This window comes from Stegostoma tigrinum, chromosome 23 (assembly GCF_030684315.1).
Source record: "Stegostoma tigrinum isolate sSteTig4 chromosome 23, sSteTig4.hap1, whole genome shotgun sequence".
NCBI classification, from domain to species: Eukaryota; Metazoa; Chordata; class Chondrichthyes; order Orectolobiformes; family Stegostomatidae; genus Stegostoma; species Stegostoma tigrinum.
This window is the reverse complement of record NC_081376.1, coordinates 9,320,492-9,336,067: the sequence shown is the minus strand read 5'-3', so window position 1 is coordinate 9,336,067 and position 15,576 is coordinate 9,320,492. Positions and strand designations below refer to the sequence as shown.

General features: G+C 41.1%; 1 protein-coding gene across 1 annotated transcript in view; it reads left to right on the top strand.

Annotated features, from left to right (window-relative positions):
• LOC125462409 (uncharacterized) overlaps positions 1 to 15,576 on the top strand; it is a 320,685-nt gene that overhangs the window by 292,460 nt on the left and 12,649 nt on the right. The window contains exons 166-173 of the mRNA XM_059654215.1: positions 1,747 to 1,799; positions 2,392 to 2,509; positions 6,918 to 7,003; positions 7,754 to 7,880; positions 11,298 to 11,482; positions 12,044 to 12,134; positions 13,520 to 13,637; positions 15,235 to 15,416. Of these exons, the coding sequence (XP_059510198.1) occupies positions 1,747 to 1,799; positions 2,392 to 2,509; positions 6,918 to 7,003; positions 7,754 to 7,880; positions 11,298 to 11,482; positions 12,044 to 12,134; positions 13,520 to 13,637; positions 15,235 to 15,416 (960 nt within the window). The remainder of the gene's footprint in view (positions 1 to 1,746; positions 1,800 to 2,391; positions 2,510 to 6,917; positions 7,004 to 7,753; positions 7,881 to 11,297; positions 11,483 to 12,043; positions 12,135 to 13,519; positions 13,638 to 15,234; positions 15,417 to 15,576) is intronic.

Here is a 15,576-nt window from a genome sequence, read left to right as displayed (position 1 = left end):
GCGGAGCAGGAAAATCAACATTTCAGGTTTACACCCTTTCAATTTTTGTGTTGTTTGCAAGCTTAACAATCAGATCACCTGGATTTTCACCCAAATAATTTTATAAGTACTACAGACAGCAGAGGTTCCAGCACTGATCCTTGTGGATCACCTCTGGTCACAGACCTCCGTCAGAAAAACAGCCCTCCACAACATCCTCTGTCTCCTATCACCGAGCCAACTTTGTATCCAACTTCCCAACTCACCATGATTCCTGTGTGATTTAATCTTCTGAACCATGAGGGAAATTGTCCAATGCTTTAGTAAAGTCCACGTAGACAACATCCATCACCCAACCCTTATCAATCACCTTTGTCACTTGCACAAAAAACTCAATTGTGTTTGAGCCAAGACGTCACCTACACAAAGCTGTGCTGACAATCCCTAATACATCCATTCTTTTCCAAAAGCGAGTACTTTAATGTTGCCTGTCCTCCTCAGCAAAGCCTCATGCTCGCCAAAACCGATACTTTGACTTCAACTGCAGCACTTCAACCTCACTGCAGAAGGTCTGCTGTTTCTACTCCACAACTACATTTTTTAACACACCCCTGCTATCTCTCTGTTTTATATTCCAGAAGGAGGGAGGGAAACTCTACAGCAGTGTAATGTTTAGGGCTTCACCCTTCTCTGGCGCCAGATCCTCTGTGGTCCCATTCTCAGTTGGAGTGAGCAAGCCATCTTCTCCCAGAATCCTCCTCACTCCCATGTTTCTCACTCCCACCCTTTTCATTAAAAAAGACAGGATGGTGCTGATTTGGCATTCCGTTATAAACTTGAAAATTTTTGCTTGAGAACAATAGATTTGCTGAAGCCTAACAATTTACTAACTTCTTCTTGTGCCTTAATAGTAGCTCTGTCACAAAGCAATTCCTAATTGTATCTTGATAGACTCTGAACCATAATACATTGCACACAGATCCACTCATTATTCTACAGCATGTCTGGAAAAAGAAGTTGCCTGTTCACAGCCAGCTGTATTGCAGTAAACCAGTTTTACTGACATTTGCAATTTTGCTCATGATGTTGGACTTTTGTTTTAAAGCATGAAATTTGTAATGGTCAAGAGGAGAGAAAGCTATTCTTGGATTCCTGTGAATTATGTACAATAAAATTCTCATGACGTGGAGGTGCCGGTGTTGGACTGGGGTGGACAAAGTCTGAAGTCACACGACATCAGGTTATAGTCCAACAGGTTTATTTGAAATCACAAGCTTTCAGAGCTCTATCCATCTTCAGTCCGCCTCCTCCCTCTCTCCCTATTTATTTCAGAATCCTCTCCCTATCCCCCTTTTCTGATGAAGGGTCTAGGCCTGAAACATCAGCTTTTGTGCTCCTGAGATGCTGCTGGGCCTGCTGTGTTCATCCAGCCTCACACTTTGTTATCTTGGATCCTCCAGCATCTGCGGTTCCCATTATCTCCTTTCAGAGCACTGCTCCTCTGTCAGGTGAAGTCACTTCACCTGATGAAGGAGCAACGCTCCGAAAGCTTGTGACTTCAAAAAAACCCGTTGGTCTATAACCTGACTTCTGACCAAAATTATCCATAATCATATTGTTCAAGTTGTGAGTGGTACCAGTGTGGCAAAGTATTTTTTAATGTTTTTCATTGAATAATTTTGTCATTTAAATGAATAGCAACTGCTCCTAATGAACAAATGTTCATGGAAACAGATGTACAGTAAATGATTATGACTTCTTTTATAGGCCGCTGTGTTCTTTGGCACTTTAGTGGAAAATTCGACCATCAATTTTGATGAGTAAGTACTTTATCTTCAAGTGCATTGAAGTAAATTTTCACAGGATTTTGCTAACTTTATGTTAAATGAAATAGCTGGTCAGAAATTTGATGCTAATTATAAAATAATATCTTTTAAGAATCCGCCCAGAGTATTTGCAAAAAAGTCATATTTCATACCTTTGGATTAAATTCTGTTCTCTCTGTAAATATTAATAACTTTTAGTTCCTGTATTATGTCCTGGATTTGGTAAAGCAATTAAAATAGATCTTACATGGAGTAGAATTAACTTGTTGTTGTTAGCTTGCAAGGATATGAATCACATACTGTAAAAGTCATTTTTAAAAGTTGTAATCTACATGGAGTTTCAGAGGAAAAGCATGCCATTGTCTGCAGAGATGGGAGGAACTGCCAATGCTGGAGAATCTGAGATAACAAGGTGTAGAGCTAGATGAACACAGCAGCCCAAACAGCATCAGAGGAGCAGGAAGGCTGATGTTTCGGGTTTGACCAGCTCTACACCTTGTTATCTGCTATTAAATGTACCCGTTTTCTGAACACAAGTTTGCGAAAATCTCATTGCAAACTTAAATGGTGTTATTTCATGTTACAGTGTTTCAGCCTCTGTTCTGCAAGGTTTCAGTTGTGCAGCGGGAAATATCTTGAGCAGCAACCAATTCTTGAAATATGCTCAAGCCACAAGGAGTAAGACTTCACTCAGCCAAGATCAGGTAAGCTAATTTTCAAATTAAACGTTTTACTCATCTGTATAGCAAAGGAGGAAGTGACATACTGTTATATCTGTGTGCAAACACAATGGGCTAAAGGGCCTCCTTCAATTCCATAACACATTCAGTGAAATGTATCCAACTTGTACATACTGATCTGGGTCTGTAAGGAAAACTGTTAGCCTGTACCTAGCGAGTTTTGAGTACATTTGTAGCTCAGGTTGAGGTTCTGGATGTAAGTTTGCTCGCTGAGCTAGAAGGTTCGTTTTCAGATGTTTTGTCACCATTCTAGGTAACATCATCAGTGAGCCTCCAGTGAAGCGCTGGTGTTATGTCCCACTTTCTGTTTGTGTTTAGGTTTCCTTGGGTTGGTGATGTCATTTCCTGTGTTGATGTCATTTCCTGTTCTTTTTCTCAGGGGATGGTAGATTCATTTGGAGCCAATGTGTTTGTTGATGGAATTCCCGTTGGAATGCCATGCTTCTAGGAATTCTTGTGCGTGTCTTTGTTTGGCTTGTCCTAGGATGGATGTGTTGACCCAATCAAAGTGGTGTCCTTCATGATATGTATGTAAGGATACGAGTGATAGTGGGTCATGTCGTTTTGTGGCTAGTTGATGTTCATGTATCCTGGTGGCTAGCTTTCTGCCAGTTTGTCCAATGTAGTGTTTGTCACAGTTCTTGCAAGGTATTTTGTAAATGACATTCGTTTTGCTTGTTGTCTGTAAAGGGTCTTTAAAGTTCATTAGCTGCTGTTTGCTGTTTTAGTGTGTTGGTGGGTTTGTGGGCTCCCATGAAGCCAAAAGGTCCGAGTAGTCTGGCAGTCATTTCTGAGATGTTTTTGATGTAGGGGAGAGTGATTATGGCTTCTGGGCACGTTTTGTCTGTTTGTTTGGGTTTGTTGCTGAGAACTCGGCGGACTGTGTTCATTGGGTACCCGTTCTTTTTGAATACGCTGTATAGGTGATTTTCTTTTGCTCTTCGTAGTTCCTCTGTGCTGCAGTGTGTGGTGGCTCATTGAAATAATGTTCTAATGCAGCTTCGTTTGTGAGTGTTGGGATGGTTGCTCCTGTAGTTCAGTACTTGGTCCGTATGTGTCGTTTTCCTGTAGACGCTGGTTTAAGTTCCTCAGTGGTCTGTACCTGTTGATATCATCCCGTATTGCATGAGCAATGAAGTCATTACATAGTTCACATCAAAGTCTTTCATGCACTACTTTCACAAAAACATTCCATCAATTTATTTTCAGAAGATTATTGTCTATTTAAACGCAATAGTCAAAAGAATTTCTAATTAACAGGCTAATGGGTTCATTTCTAATCCTTTTTTAAAATTTCTTGCTCATTTAACTAAAAATTGCAAGGCTCTATATTCAATCCAAATTCTGTTTGAAATCAGCTGAAAATCATGAATGTTCTTAAATGACCATTTCTGTTTGTTGCACTCCTACAACCGTAATATAAAACTAAACACCTTGCAAGTTCACAGCTGTGAGCAGCTGTTGTAGTCCTTCAATCCATCTGCCTTTTAGAAACAGAATAAAGGCATTTAAACCTATTCATTGCATATAACCAAAGGGCAGAACTTTAAATTCTCTTCAGCAGTCTGGGCAATAAGGAGCAATGTAAAAAATGCAGCAAAAATGACAAAAATGAATCTCACGGTTGAGACAAATACTTCCAATTTTGCTCTTACTACCTGATTTGTCATTTAGGTTTTACCTCATGAGCATGACTACTTCATTTCCATTGCATTTCCATCATAAGAGCCCAGATCACTTCATTTTTATGTAATTTTCAATTCTCCACAGTTTCCCTGAGAAACTGAACAGTGCTAGTTCCCAATATGAAAGTTTGAGACTCGAGCTGATGTTGGCAGCTCAGTGCTTGCTTCTCTGGGCCCACTGCCGATTCTGTCTTCAGCAGGTATGCTCCGTAGACACCATCCACCTCCACTCTTTGCCCAAACAATTTTGCATCAGTAAATCACCACCCTCACTTCTTCACCAGGCCTGGTCTTGAACCAATTCATATACCAATTTAATTCTTAAGGATTTTAGTTTGGGACTCAGGGACAGCTGGAACATTCATGTTTCTGCCAGGTTTTGTTGTGCTCAGATAGAGACACGCACACGCACACTCGTGCGCACCGACACACGCGCGCACACATTCACACATGCGCATGCACACACACAGGCACACATGCCAACTAATGCGCAGACACAAACATGGAGACACACACATGCGCAGACACATGCACATACACACACACTCACATCGACAAATGCCGACACACGCGCAGACACTGATATGGTTACACACACGTGTACAGACGCAACCATACACACAGATACAGACACAGACACACACAGACAAACCCATATGCAGACGTACACCCGGACATGGGCGCACACATACATGCCCACATGTGCAGACATGGATTCTCACATGCAGACACAGACATACATAGACATAGACAGACACATGTGCACACACTGACATGGACAAGCACATACACGAACACATGCACACACGTACACACACATACGTGTACAGGCATAATTGACACACACATGCAGACACAGACATGCACAGTTACGTGCACACACACTACACACCTAGAACATGCACACACGCACACATCACACACACGCAACTTATACATGTACACACTTCTTAATTTAAGGTACTTAGCTTAATCTCTTCCCACGCATTTTGCACAAACTAGTTTAGCAATCCTCTCTCCATGCTAATATATTACCCTGACACCATGGGCTCTTATCTTATTTAGGAGCCTGGTTCGTAGGACCTTATCAAACACCTTTAGGAGTGGAGAGGTGACCAGGTGTCCCCAGTGAGAGGATATGCAGAGCAAAGGGTTATCAGTTTGGCAGGATGAGGTGGGTAGGAGTCATTCAGTGGATATGATGCATACAACGATGAAAGCTGTAGTTTATGTACCTTTGGTGAAATGAATGTGCAGTGGTGCAGTTCAGTTGAGTGCTGGCCTGTAGTGCAAGGCTGCAGAGCATTTGTGGTACTTGAGATTGAAGATCCCAGAAGACCATTAAATAGTTCCCTCACTTGTGTATTGTGGTTTGCACAGGACACTGCCCTGAGAGAACACTCTCTCAGTGCAAACTGACTGCGTTGATGGCAGGGCCTCCTTGTGACGATACAGCACTGCCCTTCTGTCTACCACCCTGACCATCTGCACGCCCAGGCCCCTGTTGCGATGAACTCAGGAGATAACTTGCCTTTCTCAGACCTTTCCTTTTTGGAAGACCACACATGTGAAGTGTTGCTCCAGGCTTGCAACGACTGATGGAATTGGGAGTTGAAATATTGCAATAGCAGCGTAGACTTTGCAAAGTGTCAGCAGCATTTCCATCTTACAGCTTACGCATGATGCGCTTCAGTGAGGCTGGTTGCATTGTTTGGAGGTGAAGAGTGGCAGGTTGCTGAGAAAAGTCACCATGTGCTGTGATGGAGCAGGCACATCAATCTCACTGAAGAAATCATCTTGCTAAAATATGGGAAAATTCACCTCTTAATCATTATTTGTGGCACAAATTGACAAATAGGGCTGTCTTGATCTTAAATTTTACCTAACTGAATGAATGATTAGAATCCCTACAGTGTGGAAACAGGCCATTCAGCCCATATCAACTCTCCAAAGAACATCCCAGCCAGACTCAATTCCCCCATTCTAGCCTTGTAACCCTACATGTCCCACAGCTAATCCACCTAAGCCTGCACATCTCTGGACTGTGGGAGGGAACCGGAGCACCTGGAGGAAACCCACGCAGACACGGGGAGAATGTGCAAACTCCACACAGACAGTCACCCAAGGATCGATTCGATCCTGGGTCCCTAGCGCTGTGAGGCAGCAGTGCTAACCACTGAGCCACCGTGCTGCCCCAAATTAATTTGAATCAGATCTAGAGTATTATGATTAAAAGTTTATGTTAACATTTACAAGAATTCTGACTTCATGATCAATTAAAGTGCAAGAAATGCTGTCACGCCAGAGTGAAATACTATAGATGCTGCAGATCGGAAATTAAAGCAGAACGTGCTCAAGAAGCTCAGCAGGTCTGACAGTATCTGGAGAGAGACTTTTAGGTTTTGAATCCCATGACCCTTTATCAGAATGTTTGTTGCTAATTTAGCTTTATTACAAAATATACAGGCCAAGTCTTAACTCTGAGTAAGTGGCTTTTTTTGAATAAGTTAAATTATTCACATGTCTGTACAAGTGAAAGTCTTTTTTTTTAAATTAGCCAGCAGTTAGAAAATAAAAAAAATTCATTATCTCCACAAAATTTAACTTATGTATTTAATTTGTTTTGGTTAATGACGTAAACTGTATGTGAGAAAATATTATTTAACACTGTAATCTTGGCTCCTCAGCTGATTTGCATGGCCAGAAAGCTGAATTCCAGTGGAACACCAGGGAAGATTTCTGATTTGCCTGAGGATGTCTTGCTATTTTATGGGTAAGACACACAGGGGTTTTTTTCCTCTGTGTCCTTTCTCCTATATTAACTGATGATTAGAATCACAGTATCCTTACAGTGTGGAAGCTGGCTATTCGGCACGCTGACCCTTTGTAGAGCATCCCACCCTTTTCTTTGGAAAAACCCCCCGGGACTATAGGCCAATCAATACCCCAAGAAAAGAAACCAAAAGAACTGCACATACTGTAAATCAGAAATAGAAACAAACTTGCTGGAAAAGCTCAGCAGGTCTGGCAGCATCTGTGGAGGAGAAAGCAGAGTTAGTGTTTCTGAGGTGACCTTCCTCAGAAGGATTAGGATCGCAGAATTAAGTGATAGTGAGGAGGTTTCACAGGGCAGGGGCACGTGCGAAGTGAAGCGCTGAGGGATCAGCAACAAGGACAAGAGTTGACCCTGAGGTACCCTTCTTGATGCTGAATTACTCAATCAGGCACTGCCTCTAAACAAAGGACCATGCCGTGGAGATCACAACAATCCACACAGGTTTGCACTCCACGTTTTAACAGCTCCACTTGCCCCCTGTTGAGTTATTGCCAGTGGAAAAAGAATGATCTCCTTATTGGGCATTAATTGCCTCTCAAGCTACTAAATTGAGAGTGTGGTGGGGACACTGACTTTCCTATCCAGATGATGAGTGAAAGTCATTACAGTACATGAGCGAGAAATAAAAGTTGTGTTTAACCCATCATGAAATAGACTTTAACCTGGGAAATTCACCTTTTTTTTTAGCCCTGAGACATTCCCAAGTGAAAACTGCGAAAGTTACTTCCGGGCAGTTGGACGTGCCAACATTAATGTTTTACCTCAAGGGTCAGCAAGAAGGCAGGATCTATTGAGAAATGCTCAAGCATGCCTGGTGAGTTCAAATGCCTCTTCAAGACTATTTATATTAAATCAATGAGAGCAATGTTCATTGTACATGTTGATGGCCAGTACCTGTCTACTGTAGAAGATGAATGAGGCTGTCTTCCTGACTCACATGCCCTGTTTGTAAAGTATTGCAGTTTCTCGGTTGCCAGTCACAAAACTCTGCTTCTTATTATTGATGAGCATTTTAAGTACTTTGCCAAGCAGTTAATAATTGTGTTTTGAGTTTTAAACCTCTTCTACAGCTTGCAAGTGTGACATTGCCAGCTCCCTGTTAAAATAAACAGGACATTGCTGCTCTCACAGTTCAGGATGCAATACCTAGTGATGTATCGCTAAACAATTAATCCAGAAACTCAGCTAATGTTTCGGGGACCCAGGTTCAAATCCTGGCACAGCAGATGGTGGAATTTGAACTCGGTAGAAGAATCTGGAATTAAGTGCGTTATGATGACTATGAAACTATTGTTGATTGTTAGGGGAAGAAAGCCCACATAGTTCACGAATGTCTCTTCAGGGAATGAAACTGCCTTCCTTACCTTGTCTGGCCCACATGTGACTCCAGATCCATAGCAAGGTAGTTGGCTCTTAACTGCCCTCTGGTCAATCAGCGATGTACAATATGTGCTGACCGAGCCAGAGATGCTAACATGCCATGAGTGAATAAATTGGAAAGTCAAACTTTGTATGTGGAAAAATAGTTCCTTGTTAATCTGCAACAGGGAACAAGGTTTTTGAATATTTTCTTATCATTAATAAAGGTTAAGCACCAATGAACTCACTTTATTTTCCCTGGCATGTAAAAGATCTAAAATGAATCTTTACTAAGATGTTTTATTTCCCTATTTGAAAAGAAAGTCGCATTTACAGCAAGGGGAACACCAAAATTGTGATTGTCACGGCATTGAAATTAAAAGCTGAACCTAAGGCCAAAATAATGGATATTAACGGATTATCTTCATCGTTAGTATTGGGTTGCACAGAGAAATTTTAATCTTTGCAAGTTTGTTATTCAAAAGAAGCCAACATTCCATTTTGTTTTAAGTCAAAGCTGTGACAAGTTTTTGTTTCATAGTTTCCCTTTACCAAATTGGTTTATAATGATTCAAATTCTTCCTCTCCTGAAAGAAAAATTGCAAAGCGGGTTTTCATCCAGCCACAGAGAAGTCTTGAAATCAAGAAGCAACAATAAAATAAAAATCTATACTTCCTGCAGTTTGAAACTCAAACAGCATTCGCTCGAAACATTCAATCCATTAGCTAGCATCTAAGGAGAGCACAGACCTGTTCCATTTTTGGCTGCAGTTTCTTCCTCAGGACCTGAAAATCATTTTAACTTTACTTGATGGAAGCAGATCCACTGAACAGAGCAGAGCATTCATTCACAAAATGTTGTATGTGATGCTCGAAATGACAATTTATTTATAAAAATTAGTTGGACATGAATAGTTTACAGTGTTATCCCGGGAAGTTCCTTAGTTTGCAGTTGACTGAGTTGAGATTAGCCAGTGATTGGTTGGTGGTCGTTGTATTGGGTTCCTGAAGCAGTGAGATGTGAGCTCATGCCTCTGAGGATGAATTCCCTCAGACCTTCCCAACAAAGCTACCAAAACTGGTGACAATTTGGTAGAAACCCTGTTTGCACTTAATAATCAGCTTCAACTTATATCTGCAGGAGTTTCTTAAAGTAGTGTTCCACACCCGGCCACCATAGGTTGGCTCAGTGTTTAGTACTGCTGTGTCACAGCACCAGGGTTCTGGGTTCAGTTCTAGCCTTGGATGACCGTCTGTGTGAAATTTGCACATTCTCCCCTTGTCAGCGTGGGTTTCCTCCGGGTGCTCTGGTTTTCTCCCACTGTCCGAATATGTGCAGATTAAGCAGATTGGCCGTGCTAAATTGCCCAGGCTGGGTGGGTTAGCCATGGGAAATGCAGGGTTACAGGGATAGGGTAAGTTGCTGTGTCTAAGTTGGATGCTGTTTGGAGGGTTGATATGAGTGTGATGGGCTGAATGGCCTGCTTCTACACTGTAGGGATTCTATGATTGTCAGCTGCCTAAAAATAACCCAAGACTTATATCAAAGAAAAGCGCTCCAAAGACTCATGACTTAGTCTGAGAAAAATGTCTCCTCATCTCTCTCTTCAGTGGGTGACCATTAATCCTTAAACATTCTTGTTCTCAATTCTCCCTCGTACATTCCAATTAGGTTGGCTCTTGGCTTTCTAAACTCCAGCAGATGCAATCCTAACCTGTCCAACTTTTCCTCATAAGACAACCTGCCATTTCAGATACTGAGATAACAAGGTGTAGAGTTGGATGAACACATCAGGCCAAGCAGCATCACAGGAGCAGGAAAGCTGCGATAAGGTTAGGGTTAGCTCTCCTGCTCCTACAATGCTGTTTGGCCTGCTGTGTTCATCCAGCTGTACACCTTGTAGCTCAGATTCTCCAGTATCTGCAGTTACTACTATCTCTGAAACATTTCAGATACTATATGAGTAAATCTTCGTTAAGCAACTTCCAATGCATCCAAATCCTTAAACAGGTAAGGAGACCAATACTATACTCTTGATATGGTCTCACCAATGACCCGTACCGCTAAATAACTTGATCTTTATTCTTTCATGGGGTGTCCGCCCTAATTTTCCTAGTAAGTAGCTTACTAGGGCCCTTCAGAGGGCAGTTAAGAATCAATGTCTTTGTAGGTCTGGAGTTGCACATAGGCTGGGCCAGGTAAGGATGGCAGGTATCCTTCCTTGAAGGATATTCATGAACATGATGGCTTCTTATGGCAAATGGTAATAGTTGCATGATCCTACTTGCTGGGACTAGTTTTGGATCCAGATTGATGAATTGACTTTAAACTCCACCAGCTGCCAAAGTGTAATTTGAATTTGAGCATTATTGAAGTCCATAGTCCAGCATTAGTACCACTATGCCGCTATCTCCAACTTAAGAAGTAACATTGTGTATCCAAAATGAGGTGTCGGATTTCAAATGCTAATTCTGTTTCTCTGTCCTCAGATGCTGCCAGACCTGCTGAGTATCTGCAGCAATTTCTATTTCGTCCACAAACCGCTGTTCACTGTGTGTTTGGAATCTCAAGCATGTCAATCATGCTGGGTTCCAGGTAGTGAACCAAATGATGACTTCACCTTTCTTTGGAGTTAAATCTCCACAGCCTGTGGGAGGATCCTGATTTACAGAATTCTCTGCACTTTTCCAACCTCCTGCACCCACTCCCAGCCAATTAGCTTAGTTAAACTCCCAGCAACCTTCCCTTTCTGCCAACAAAATTATAAATAGCCTAAAAAGATCTAAGACGGACTGAATAAAGGAAGGGAACATAAATGGAAAAAAATGCTGCCTACTTCCTTATCACTTTTATTTGTATTCCTACTCTCAGAAATTTTCCAATGTAAATCTGTCAAAAAATAATGTGACAATCTTGAACAATTTGATCTGCGACTATGAGGGAGACATCAAAACTGCTGACGTTTCTATATTGGAGCCTTTGAAAACTTGTGTCAATTACACGTCCAATCAACAGGATGCTATTGACTTCCTGCTTAACCAAAATACCACATTTGGGTAAGTTTTAACAGTTCTGTTTTCTTTCAGGGGGTAGTGTCACTAATATAGGTGACATGTACACTTGTTCTTCTTCAGCTTCATGTTTGCTGCGTTTTGTTAAAAGCGTGCCGATTGTTTGAAAATGCTTTTGCACTGAACATGAATAGCCCATTAACACTTAGATTACACAAATGAGTGGGAATTTAGTATTTATTTTTATTAAAGTTTTGGAGTAATGTACTACAAGGGATTGATTACATATAAAAGGCTTTATTTAAGTTAAAGAAGTTGTATAATTTACATTGTATTATGAGGATAATGTGACTTTTTATAACGTGGAATAATGGATGTTTATTTTGCTTTAAAAGAAATTAGTTTGTACAATAAATATCTAAGCTTTGTACAGTTTTGTTTTATGGTGTTTGCATTTTTTAAGAACAAAGCATCTTTGAACTATGTAATGTTCTACAATGTTTAACGTAATTTTATTTGAATAAAATGCCTTCGCATATTAGTGTATGTCTTGAGCTCTGGATTTTAATTTTGCAGTAATTTAATGTTTTTTTTATGTGCCTTCAGTGATCCCACCACTTGGACAGAGTCCACTCTGGACAATTTAGGGTCACTTGTCTTTGCTGTGAGGAGAAGTACATGGGGCAAAGTCAACAAGGTACAAAACTATTACAAAAGCTTTGAAATTATGTTAACTGGATTAACACTTCTGTTTAAAATCTGATGGTTTGGTTGCTATAAATGCAGTAATAACCTTTGTGTACGAGTATCCAACCTATAATATTTTAATTAGCTGATTTGCAGCATGTTCGTATGCTGGAATTTTCATTAAATGCGTCCCAATTACTTGCTTTCCTGATGATCTGATGACCAGACCTCATTGCTTGACCTGCTATTGTTGGACTTTTTTTGTTGAGCCTCCCTTCATATTACTGCCCATGGTATTGTTGTCCCATGACCAGTTTGAAACTGATTATCCATTGGTTTCAATTCTCTGTTAGGCAAAGGGGAGTCCTTCCATTAAGATGATTAATAGAGGTTCCATTGCAGCATTTTTCACATTTATTTTACCAGTCGTCAGATTTTGGGTTATTTAGTGAACGCGTGCCAAAATTCAGTTTCCAAGAATTCTCTTTATATTTTAATCTTCTCCTTATTTACTGTCACGCATTACTATCTCAGCATAAGTAGTTGTTAGAGTCAAAGGTTTTACAGCACGTAAAAAAGCCAGCTTTGTCCATACCGGTTATCAAATGTCCACCTATTGTGATCCCATCTTCCAGCATTTGGCCTGTTGCCTTGCATGCTCAGGCATTTCAGTTGTTCATCAAAATAGTTCCTAAATGCCTTGAGTGTTCCTGCATCCCGAACCCTTTTAGGCAGTGTGTTCTAGACAGCCACAACACTCTGGGTAAACATTTGTTTCACCAAATCCCCTCCAAACGCTTCTACTCCTGACCTTAAATCTGAGTCCCTTGTTATTGTCTCCTCTATTAGGGGAAAATTTTTATCCCTATCTACCCTATCCTTTGCACCCTGTCTTTTGCATGTCTCAGTCAGAATCCTCTGCAGCCTTCTCTCTGCTCTAAGGAAAACAACTCCAGTATATCTAGTCTCTCTTCGTAGGTGAATTGCTTCAGCACAGGCAACGCGCTGGTGAGTCTACTCTGCACCCTCTTGAGAGTAACTGGATCCTTACTATAGTAAGGTGACTAGATTCACACACACAGTAATCCAACTGTAGCCTAACTAACGTTACATACAGTGTTGTCTGTACAAAATCTAAGTGCAGGTATTAGCAACAATGGAAGGCTGGGCCATTCTGCTGTTGGGATGTACCAAGAATGAAGCCATGAAGACACTTAATATATTGAAAAAGTATTTTATTAAGGAAGAAGACACCTTTTTAATGCTTATACAGGATGGGCAATCTGCGACACACTATTTTAGCTCCTGTGATAAGTGTAAACTGAAGTTTACCAAGTCTTGTGTTTCACATTTCTCAAGGTGGAAAGTTGGCTAATGGTGCTTTTCCCTTCACAGAATGTCATTTTGAAAGGCTTGCAACGATACGTGAGGAGACAATCTAGATATCAACTCCAGCAAAAACAAAACCTTCTCTCCGAACTGTTCCTGCCTATAAGATCAAGGCGTGCAACTGGTATTTGATCATTTGTGTCATGTTCCCAATCCTGGTTGGAAACATTCTTGCAAATTTAATCAGTTGGCATTCTAATCACCTTACCTGTGATTACACGATGATTGTTTCGTTATTGTACCTCTCTCCCTTGATTTTGGACTGTTGTGTTGACCTGCATTTAGACCGTACACGGCACGACTAACAAGTGCAGACCAACCTAAGGACTCAGTGTTTGATGCTTTACTTACCGACAGGGCACATCATCGTGAACTCAGCTGAGCAACGGCATTTCTGAGTAATCTAGGACATGAAGCCAGTGAGAAAGAGAACATGGAATTGTAAAAAATGCTTCCAGTGGAAGCTAATTTGACGCTGATGATTATGCCAGTGTTTTCTTTATTTCTACAACTTCCCCATCATCTCATATTTCTTTGGTTACAGATGTCTATCCTGTTAGCTTTTAAAGGGTGTTTAGTGTTGACTTCAGTAGGCATTTGCCATGAAAGATTCAGTGCTTTAATAGCCCTTATTTCAAGTCTGTCCTATGAGGGGTTTAACCTCTCTCCCCGATTCCCCATTTGCTGTTTATTGAGAACAGTATGTGATTGCTGACCCAGAGTACAGCCCCAAGGTTTCGCATCCTCTGTTGGCATATCTCCATCTATAATATCATTCCTGCTTTGTGCAATGTAAATTTTGTTCTTAATTTTTTCCTTTAGCTGTGTTAAAATTAAGAATGATATATCAGAGAAATGAATTCCTGGTGCTGTCCAAAAAAAAACCCAAGGAATGTGGAATCTCACTTGTGTAGGCCTGATCAAGAGGAGCATGGATCCCTGCTACTCAGTAGTAGGTTGGATTTTCCTCCTATTGGTCCTGGGCGTATTGTATGACCCTCGCAGCACCTTGAGGAAATTTTTTAAAGATTCATTCATGGGTTGAGGAAGTCACTGGCTCTGCCTGCATTTATTGCCCAACCCTAATTGCCCAGAGGACAGTTATGAGTCAGTCACATTGCTGTGGGTCTGGAGTCACATGTCGACCTGACCAGGCAAGGATGGCAGTTTCCTTCCCGAAAGGATGTTAGTGAACCAGATGAGAATTTTCTGATAATCAGCAATGGATTCACGGTCATCATTACACTCTTAATTCCAGATATTTATTGAATTCAAATTCCATCATCGGCCCTGATGGAGTTTGAACCCAGGTCCCCAGAACATCGGCTGTGTCTCTGGATTAACAGTCTATTGATATCGCTGGTCTATTGCCTCCCTCCTGACATATAATCCATTCCCATTCACTTTCCCTCCATTTGGTGCGCTCAGACAGTGCGACGTGTCTAAACTCAGTGACAAAATCAACTTGCGCAGAGTTGAGGTAATCAAAGGAGATGGTCAGAGTGTTTCTAACAGATCAGTAAGTCAGTGCACCATCTGGTGTGTTATCCAGCCTTAAAAAGCTAGATGACCTTTTGTCTTTGAAGAACTTGCTGATGCTGACAGTTTTCGCTCGGGAACAATTCTAGAAAGCCTTACCATAGCCTAAGTTGCAATCCAGCAGAGTAAACTTAAATGTTTTGATTTTTACACTAATTACCCTATTATCATTGTTTTCATAGAGTGTACAAATGGCCAAATAACAGCAGATAAGGTTTTTGATGTGATACTACCTGCACAGTATACTGCTGCCGATTTGGACGCCTGCCTGGATAATAACATTCTGAAGGATCGACTGTCTCAACTGGGAACTCTTGCATTTTCGACAGAACAACTTCAAGTTCTCAAAAACAAACTGAGTCAGGTAAAGTTACACGGTGTGAAAATAATTATTGCAAGTATGACAAAGAAACAAATGAGGGATGTGAGATAACAAAGTGTGGGGCTGGATGAACACAGCAGGCCAAGCAGCATCTCAGGATCACAAAAGCTGACGTTTCGGGCCTAGACCCTTCATCAGAAAA